The sequence below is a fragment of the Myxine glutinosa genome, unplaced genomic scaffold (assembly GCF_964187855.1).
Source record: "Myxine glutinosa unplaced genomic scaffold, kmMyxGlut1.1 SCAFFOLD_3076, whole genome shotgun sequence".
In the NCBI taxonomy this organism is placed as follows: Eukaryota; Metazoa; Chordata; class Myxini; order Myxiniformes; family Myxinidae; genus Myxine; species Myxine glutinosa.
In genome coordinates this window covers 5,246-15,041 of record NW_027619169.1, presented here as the reverse complement: position 1 = coordinate 15,041, position 9,796 = coordinate 5,246, and the positions used below count along the sequence as shown (strand labels likewise).

Below are 9,796 nucleotides of genomic sequence, written 5' to 3'. Positions count from 1 at the left end.
TTTTGCCCTATCTCTCAGTGGTGAAGAATCACTTTAAAAATTCTCATATCCAGATCTGGATTCATATCTTAATAAAAATCTAATTATTTCATTCTTGTCACACACCCAACCTGTCCACTAAATTTCGTCCGAATCCATCCACAATTTTTTGAGATATCCTGTTCACAAATAGACAGGGGTGAAAACATAACCTCCATCAACCTTCGGTGGTGGAGGTAATAAAGTGGAAATGGGGGAGGATCAAAAAGAGTAGGTGAGTAGAAAGGTGTGGGAGGTGTGGAGAAAGAGGTTAACAAGAAACCAAAAAGGGTTAAATAGAGGGAAGGGGTAGGTATGCACAGGGAATATGTGGTGAGCGGAGGAGTAGGATCAGAAATACCGCAATATTTTCATACGTAATAAATAGACTCCTCCTATAAAATAACCTGCTCGTTCTATAAATCATTAAATTTGAGAAGAAAGGTGAAACGATGTTTTTATACAGGTACCGTTTGCAGGTGGTCATAATAATTGCATAGGTGGAAGTGGAAGTACCTCAGCTGGGGGTGCGGACGTTTCACAGCACTCCAACTGTAGGGTACCTGCTCCAGGTGGAGCAGAGAGCAAGCGGGGGTCTAATCCTTGTTTCTGGCTACTCGTCTTCCCTTTGGTTATCTCGTCTGTGACGACCATTACAATGTCACTCTTGTCGATGGTGCCCTTGGAATACGACATCTCGGAGTCGCCTGTAGATGGGTTGGCTGCTGGAAATGCCTCTTGGGAATCGCAGGGAATATTTTCACAATCTCGGGAAGGCGGGCGAGATACACCACACACTTTCCGCAGATTGTGGCTGCGTGTGGACAACACCGCAATCACCGCGAGAAGGGCAAGAACGCAAGCTGCTCCAAGTGCCACTACGGCCATCCTGGAGTTGTCCATTTGGCTGAAAGCATCTCTGGGTGCACCTCCATCAGAGCTAGATTCTGCAGCCTCCGCCAGAAGAATTTCCAATAACGCAGTCGCGGAGAGTGGTGGAGTTCCTCGGTCGCAAACGACAAGACTCAATAATTGTCGCCTGGCCACCTCCTCCAATCTGAAAATGGCGCTCGTGAATATCTCTCCAGTTGTGCTGTCCACGTGGAAAAGTTTGTTCTCACTGCCATGTTGTGCGCTGTAAACAAGATTGCCATTCATCGACGAATCTCTATCCGTAGCTCTCAGTACAGTGACCAGATATCCGGGACCTGCGTATGGTGACACCAATACCTGTGCAGTGCCGTTATACATCGGTGGGTGCGTGATGACCGGTAGATTGTCGTTTTCATCCACAACTTGCAAGATGACTGTGGCATTGCTTACAAGAGGGGGGTTGCCGTTGTCTCTTGCCTGCACTTGGAATTCCAGGCGGCCGAGACGCTCAAAATCCATGGGACGTAGTGCGTACAGTGCTCCACTCGCGGGGTCAATGGACACGTAGGATGAAAGGGCCGTCCCTTCGAGGAACTTCTCAACAACGTTATAGGCGATCATACCGTTGTTGTCGCTATCCACATCTCGTGCCGTTACACTGGTGATATAAGCTCCCGCAGGATTGTTTTCAATTAGCGATGCCTCGTATAGCATTTGTTGGAAGCGAGGAGCGTTGTCGTTCTCATCTACAATCTTGACCATGAATGTCCTGGTGACCACGTGGACAGGAATGCCCCCATCCTCTGCCTCGAGTGTAAGCGAATACTCAGCCACACTCTCACGGTCCAAAGTTGCGTTCGTCACAATGACGTAGTCATTGCGGTATGGCTGAAGTTTGAAGTGGGGATGACCTCGCAATTGGCAACGGGTGCGTCCATTCGAGTCCGAATCTTTATCAAGGACCACCACTAGTCCGATGAAGCTCTCGTATACAGCCCCCTCGGACACATACACGGTGTCTTGCTCCGCATGCATAATGATGTCCAGCTTTATTTCAGGGGCATTGTCATTTACATCTTCCACCTGCACCAGAACTTTACAATGAGTTGGGATCGAACTTGGACCCATGTCTCTCGCCCGTACAGCGATCTCGTATTCAGATCTCGCCTCGTAATCTAAGTTTCCCATGAGGCTCAGCATTCCCGAACTCGGATCCAGGTAGAACAGGTGTTTCACCTCGACGTCCACGGAACTACCAAACGAATAAACCACCTCGCCATTGGGACCATCATCCGCATCCCTTGCTTCCATCGACAGCAGCGTCGTGCCGGGCGCAGCATCTTCACGTACACTCACGGTGTACGTTGTCCGGGAAAACATCGGCACGTTGTCGTTTGCATCTAACACGGTGACTCGGAGTAAAGTCGAACAGCTTAGTGGTGGCTGCCCACCATCCCACGCTGTAAGCACCAGGTCATAGCTAGCGATAGACTCTCGGTCGAGTTCCTTTTCAAGTACCAATTCTGCATGCTTGGACCCATCAACCGCTGTGCGCATGGCCAACCCGAAATAATCATTCTCAGGCAAGGCGTACAAGCGTAGACCGTTGCCACCAACATCTCGGTCGTGCGCCGCTTCTAGGGGGACCCGAGCTCCAACAGCCGCGCTCTCCGCGAGCTCAACGTGTTGCACCGGCCGAGCAAACCTTGGGGAATGATCGTTCACGTCCATAACCTCCACGTCTACGTGAACCAGGCGGAAAGCGTCTCCCGGCAGCAGGCAGAGCACATCGAAGCGTATGAAGCAAGTGGGAGACAGCCCGCAGAGTCCCTCCCGATCAATGATGTCCCTGGTGCTGATGGTTCCATCCTCCTCCCGGAGATGCAGGAGCGAGAGCGCGTCGCTCCGCATGAGGCGAAAGCGGCCAGGAGACGTCTCGGGTAGACGTGAGCGGAGAGCGTCGCTCAATCGCCCCACGAACGTCCCGGGTCGCTGTTCCTCCGGTATGGAGTAGTGAACGGTGAAAGCTCTGGCGGAGGTGAACCAGAGCAGCAAAAAGGCGAGCGGACGCATTTCACCCCGCGACGACAAGCGGTCTCCGAAGTTCTTCTGAAACTGAAGTTGAAAAGATCGATTCGTTTGAGTTCGAATTACACCTGTGAAGCAAGTGAATGTCTCAGCCACTTGGGACACTAATTGAAGAAAAAGTAAATCTCCATTTAAATCAATTGTCAAAAGTTTGAACAATTATTTTAATATGAATAATAACGTTAATTATTCCACGATTGTTTCTTCTTCTTCTTCTTCTTTTTTTACAGTAGATAAGTTTATTTTAATAAAGGTAAACAAACTTTCCCCAAAGCCCTCATATGCCTTAAACCCAAAGTTCCTGGAACATCTGCAACTCAAACTGGATAACAGACTTTTAAGTCTCTGAACCAAACTTTCCCGCTCACCAATCACTGGCCTGCTGGGATTAGCTGAAACCAATAAGGAGCCTCAGTGTGTGTTTCCACGCCCCCATCCATTCACTTGCTAAATAATCCAACATAAAGACCTTATATAATTTACAACCTAACATATTGCCTTTATTCAAATTTAAATTATCTCCCATTTATATGGGCCACTCTGCCCGCCTTTCTTAAAGCATTATATCATTATAGGATTATACTTGTCGGCTAATGTGTTGGCAAACTCTCTCGACCGTGGGATACTTGTCTATACATATGAGTGTTTGCCAAGTCCGTCGGAATGAGGGTTCCTTGGTTTCTCCAACAATCTTTTCCATTTCGACTGGAAGATTATTTAACTGGCGGAGGCTGTGGAGCAACATTGTTAATGAACAATTTGATCCAAATTTCGTGGCCAAAGGTTCTCGGTTTTAAAATCCAGTGAAGTTGTTAGTGGTGCATCTGCACGGTTTATCCATCAGAATTAAGGAAAGCCATTACTCATTTACAGAGTCTGCAGAGACATTTCGTTTGCTCTCAAACTGGCCAGCTCTGCTATACCCCTGGGGCCCCTAGATCTTCTTCACTGCCCACAATCTCATACCCAATATCCATGTATCTCCCCTTTATTTGGCAGCACCCCACCCCCTTACGATCCTGCCCCCCTCTTTTCTTCCCGACACCCCAACCTCCAAATCTGGCGCCATGGTTGCACGCAGGGAAGGCAGACGCGCAAGTCTACTGGTGCGGCGAAAGGGCGCGCCTCCTCCTGCGCCGTTTTTTGCGCTTTCGCAGGGGCTGCCTATTGAAGAGCAGCGGAGCGAGAAGCATCGGCAACTGGCGGCTCTGCACACGTGGGGAGCTCTGGCTGTGGGGGTCGTCTAGAATCTGGCACGCTTCAGACCATCTGGCGTGTGCTGGAAGCCGTTCAGTGAAAACGCGCAACTTTCATTTAAAGAGCGATCGAAACGCACCGGTGTTTGGCTTACTCACTAAAGCGTTTCCTAAAAGCATATTAGTGAAACAAGTTGAAAGAAACAGCAAATAAGAAATTCACGTGATGGCAGAAAACGTTTTCAATTGCCCTGCTTTTTTGCATTGAGAAACGTTTCATTCTAATTCTGAAGGTAAAAAATAAAGTTTTTCTTCACTTGCCCAGACTAGTAACGCAATGGATGGCTTTCATCTACAACCCTCTGCAGTCGATGCTTGACAACTGTAAAGCCTTTGAATATTTATCGGTTTATGCTACCTTTTAAAGTACTGCATACAGTGTTAGCAGTGAAATTGCGATCTATACATATACAGTCACGTGAAAAAGTAAGAACACCCCTTGTAAAGTTTGGACTTTTTCAACATATTTCAACATACAGCTATTTGATCATTTGAACAATATTGATAGATAAAGGTGATATAATATAACAAATATCATGAAACATTTACATTTTGTCGTCCATTGTATTATTTAAATAAACATAAATGCAAATTTCGCATGTGGAAAAGGTAAGACCACCCTTGTCTCGAAGAGGTGGTATTGCCCACTTTGGCAGAAACAACCTCAAGTAGGCGTTTCTTATAACTGTCTACCAGTCTCTGACATCGACTGGGAGAAACTTTTGCCCACTCCTCCATGCAGAATTCTTTCAGCTGTGCGATGTTTGAGGGGTTTCTTGCATGCACAGCTCGTTTCAAATCCCCCCACAACATCTCGATGGGATTTAGATCCGGGCTTTGACTTGGCCATTCCAGAACACCCCATTTCTTTCTTTTCAGCCATTCCTTTAGTGGATTTACTGGTACATATAGGGTCATTGTCATGTTGCAAGGTCCACCTTCGTTTGAGCTTCAACTTGCCGACAGATGGCCTCACAAACATTATCCTCAAACACCCTCTGGTACAATGAAGAATTTATAGTGGATTATATGATGGTGAGCTGCACCGGCCCTGATGCAGCAATGCTGCCCCACACCAAAATATTTCCACCACCATGCTTTACAGTTGGTATCAGGTTCTTGTGGTCAAATGCTGTCTTTGGTTTTCGCCAAACATGTCTTCTGGTACTGTGGCCAAATAGCTCTACCTTTGACACATCTGTCCAGAGCACATTCTTCCAGAAGTGCTGGACTTTGCCAAGGTGTTCATTAGCAAACTTTAGTCTTGCCATGATGTTCTGTCTTGACAGCAAAGGTTTCGTCGTGGCACACCTCCCATGTAAATCAAATGGTAGACTCGTGCACTTTGACATCAACAGTGGCAAGAGCTACCTGTCGGTCCCGTGATGACATTCTGGGGTTCTTAAAGACTTCTTTCAGCATCTTGCGGTCTGCTCTCGGGCTGAACTTGCTGGAGCGGCCTGGCCTGAACAAGTTGGCAGTTGTTTGGAATCTTCTCCACTTGTTGATGATCTTCCGGAAAGTCGAACGATTGATTTCATGTTGTTTGGAGATCTTTATAAATCCCCTCCCAGACTCGTAGGCATCTATAACCTTCTTTCTGAAGGCCTCAGAGAGCTCTTTTGATCGAGGCATGGTGACGCCGCACACTTCAACAACAAAGAGAAAATCAAACAAAATGTCTGAGGTTTAAATCAGACAGGTTCCTCCAAGATCCTCTCTAACGATGTTCTAATCATTTGCACCTGAGCTGGTGCACCTGATTCTAATTTTAGGTATTTGCAGTAGTGATAAATGTAGGGGTGTACTTACTTTTTCCACAAGCGAAATTTGCATTTATCTTTATTTAAATTATACAATGGACGACAAAATGTAAAGTTTCATGATATTTGTTATGTTATATCACCTTTATCTGTCAATATTGTTGAAATGAGCATCAAATAGCTGTATGTTGAAATATGTTGAAAAAGTCTTAACTTTACATGGGGTGTACTTACTTTTTCACGTGACTGTATATGTAATATTGATGGATAAAGGTGATATAATATAACAAATATCATGAAACGTTTACATTTTGTAGTCCATTGTATAATTTAAATAAACATAAATGCAAATTTCGCATGTGGAAAAAGTAAGTACACCCTGACATTTATCACTACTTCAAATACCTAAAATTAGAATCAGGTGCACCAGCTCATGTGCAAATGATTAGAACATCGTTAGAGAGGATCTTGGAGGAACCTGTCTTATTTAAACCTCAGACATTTAGTTTGGTTTGCTCTTTGTTGTTGAAGTGTGCGGCTTCACCATGCCTAGATAAAAAGAGCTCTCTGAGACCTTCAGAAAGAAGGTTATAGATGCCTACGAGTCTGGGAAGGGATTTAAAAAGATCTCCAAACTATTTGAAATCAATCATTCGACTGTCTGGAAGATCATCTGCAAATGGAGAAGAATTCCAAACAACTGCCAACTTGTTCAGGCCAGGCCATTCCAGCAAGTTCAGCCCGAGAGCAGACCGCAAGATGCTGCAAGAAATCTCTAAGAACCCCAGAATGTCATCACGGGACCTAAAGGTAGCTCTTGCCACTGTTGATGTCAAAGTGCATGAGTCTACCATTAGAAAGAGGCTGCACAAATTTGATCTACATGGGAGGTGTGCCAGGAGGAAACCTTTGCTGTCCACAAAGAACATCAGGGCAAGACTAAAGTTTGCCAATGAACACCTAGGCAAAGACCAGCACTTCTGGAACAATGTGCTCTGGACAGATGTCAAAGGTAGAGCTATTTGGCCACAGTACCAGAAGGCATGTTTGGCAAAAACCAAAGACAGCATTTGACCACAAGAACCTGACACCATCTGTAAAGCATGGTGGTGGATATATTATGATTTGGGGCAGCTTTGCTGCATCAGGGCCTAAACAGCTCACCATCATAGAATCCACTATTTATTCTTCATTGTACCAGAGGGTGCTTTCGGATAATGTGAGGCCATCTGTCGGAAAGTTGAAGCCCAACCGAAGGTGGACCTTGCAACATGACAATGACCCTAAACATACCAGTATATCCACCAAGGAATGACTGAAAAGAAAGAAATGGATGGTTCTGGAATGGCCAAGTCAAAGCCCGGATCTAAATCCCATCAAGATGTTGTGGGGGGGTTTGAAACGAGCTGTGCATGCAAGAAACCCCTCAAACATCGCACAGCTGAAAGAATTCTGCATGGAGGAGAGGGCAAAAATTACTCCCAGTCGATGTCAGAGACTGGTAGACAGTTATAAGAATCGCCTCCTTGAGGTTGTTACTGCCAAAAGGGGCAATACCATCTATTAGAGCCAAGGGTGTACTTACTTTTTCCACATGCGAAATTTGCATTTATCTTTACTTAAATTATACAATGGACTATAAAATGTAAATTTTTCATGATATTTGTTATATTATATCACCTTTATCTATCAATATTGTTGAAATGAAGATCAAATAGCTGTGTCTTGAAATATGTTGAAAAAGTCAAAACTTTACATGGGGTGTACTTACTTTTTCACATGACTGTAGGTCTTAGAACCTTCCCTTTGTAAAATAATAATTATTGTAAGTATCCCCCTTTGTAAAGGTCGCACCCTAGTTCGGTCATATTGCAACACGTAGGACACCATAGATTCTTCTTTAGTTATTTCATTAATATGTGTTTCAGTTAAGGATCTGTTTCCAATATTTGAATCTGCGTTGTATTAATCAAATAAGATAGCCCCCTTCAATTATCCCCAATCATCTCTCTCTCTTCAAAGTGCCAGTAGCTGTATTGCAGCGTTCGCTGCCATTTTGGTTTGTTAGCTGGCCCCAAGCCGCCATTACGCACGTGGTCAGAGTGGGAGGAAAAGGGATGAGCGGCCAGGAACACAGGCGTGGCCCCATCGACGCGTCATGAGGGGAGGTACAAATGAACCCTTGTGACCAATCCGGGCCGAGGCGTGTTCACGGGTAGGCGGAGCAAAGCTGACGCGGCTTAATATGCGAGGCTTCCAATAAAAGTGGGAGCGCAAGCCCTTTCACCGAAGAAAAGAGTGGAGAGAGAGGCAGCAGATGAACACGACGAGTCGTAAGGCAGGAAAGTGGGCCCATTGATGGCGACAATACCGCAATATATTCGCATTGTCCGATCGCGTGAAACCGATACGTGCAGCTGCCGCCGGGTTTCACCTCAAGCCCGGAGCATGGACCGGAGCGCGACCTGGAGCGGACCTCGACGCTGTGCCATCTGCCCGGACCTTCCTGCCCTGCCATCTGCTTGGACCTTCTCCCCCTTCCAGCCATTCCTTCCTGCCATTCCCTATTCGTGTCAGTCTGTCTGTATTGTCAGGGGCGTGTTATATAAGAGTGTCTAAGGTTGCCCTATGTCCTTTAATTTCCTCTCCTTGTATATTCCCTTCTTTCGTTTCCTCTTGTAGATAGTAATAAATCATATTTGTTCTTCCTTTACCCTTCGTCTTCTTGGCTTCCTCTCGTGGCGATCGTCTTAGTCTTTTCCCCATTGAGTACCTGTGGCACGATTTGGCCAACCGCTATAATCGGGTTTAGTCCTTTTGTTAACGGCCTGAGTCGTGGCTCGCTTCGCTCGGCGTGTCCATTACAGCCGCGGCTCGGGAGGGGCTCATTTCCTTGCTTACCGGAAGGCGCTGGTAATTAGGTAATAGGAACAATTGGCCTACTACCCTATTCAGCGCTGACCGGAAGTGACGTCATTGCTCCAGGACCGGAGCCGGCCAGCTTAATAGACGAGGGGATTAACCCTCCCTCGGTAAGGGGAGTGCCGTACTCCGAGATCCGCAACAATTGGTGTCAGGAGTGGGATTTGAAGCCCGAACCAAATTTTTAATCCATCGGAAAAAAAATTTGGTCAAAATTACGAGCGGCCAAAATTTTATTATAATATCCAAATTATAATCGTGCCATGAATTAACAAGGCGGTCGGATGCCGGTGGGGGAGATAGAAGAGGGGTTAGAGTCAACCCAGGACCACAGGGAGGCAGTGGGAGTAATGGAAGAGGGGGTTGAAGAAGGTGTAACAGTGGGGGTTGCAGGTGCACAAGATGGTGGCGCCTCGCACGTGGCTGCGGTAGCCGAGCCCGCTGTACCAGCGAGCTTCGACATGCACGCCCTCATGGCGCAAATCCTGAATGGATTGGAAAAGCTAAATGATAAGATAGATGCTGGGGGGGGGAGCAATCGGGAAATCTAATTGAAGAGTGTGGAAACAAAATAGGTGGCCAGATAAAAGAATGTGGGAAGAGCATTAATCGCATGTCGAGCGAGAAAGGCGCATCGGTACGCGACGAGGTAGTGCAGTTTGAGAAGCGTGGGGTGAGCGAGGGTGAGCAAAGCACAGCCTGGTGGACCGGGATAGAAATCGCGACACGGGGTGTGAAAAACCCGACGGCCGCCGAATTGGACAGGGCAAATTCAGGTGCAGCGGCGGAAAAAGAATTAATTCAGAATGAAATGGTTGTAGTTGAAATTGGGATTGGAGAGACGGCAGAGATAGGAATGGAATCGGAGAAAGTGAT

General features: G+C 46.4%; 1 protein-coding gene across 1 annotated transcript; it reads right to left on the bottom strand.

The window, feature by feature from the left end:
- Positions 1–501: 501 nt before the first annotated feature.
- LOC144889360 (protocadherin 18-like) lies at positions 502–9,526 on the bottom strand. Its single transcript, XM_078769556.1, has 7 exons — positions 9,444–9,526; positions 4,594–4,604; positions 4,316–4,345; positions 4,084–4,258; positions 3,606–3,710; positions 3,243–3,358; positions 502–3,083 (listed from the first exon to the last, which is right to left on the bottom strand). The coding sequence occupies exons 1-7, from the start codon at positions 9,524–9,526 to the stop codon at positions 502–504; spliced, it is 3,102 nt and encodes a 1,033-aa protein (XP_078625682.1).
- Between the last annotated feature and the right edge of the window lie 270 nt (positions 9,527–9,796).

What these genes read in the sequence shown, in the direction of transcription:
- LOC144889360 (XM_078769556.1), bottom strand. Translation starts at nt 9,526, where the DNA reads ATGCTCTTCCCACATTCTTTTATCTGGCCACCTATTTTGTTTCCACAC. An exon ending in CGCGCCCTTTCGCCGCACCA is followed by an intron (nt 3,711 to 4,083) that starts GTAGACTTGCGC and finishes GTTGCTCCACAG; the next exon opens with CCTCCGCCAGTTAAATAATC. An exon ending in ACACTCATATGTATAGACAA is followed by an intron (nt 3,359 to 3,605) that starts GTATCCCACGGT and finishes TAATCCCAGCAG; the next exon opens with GCCAGTGATTGGTGAGCGGG.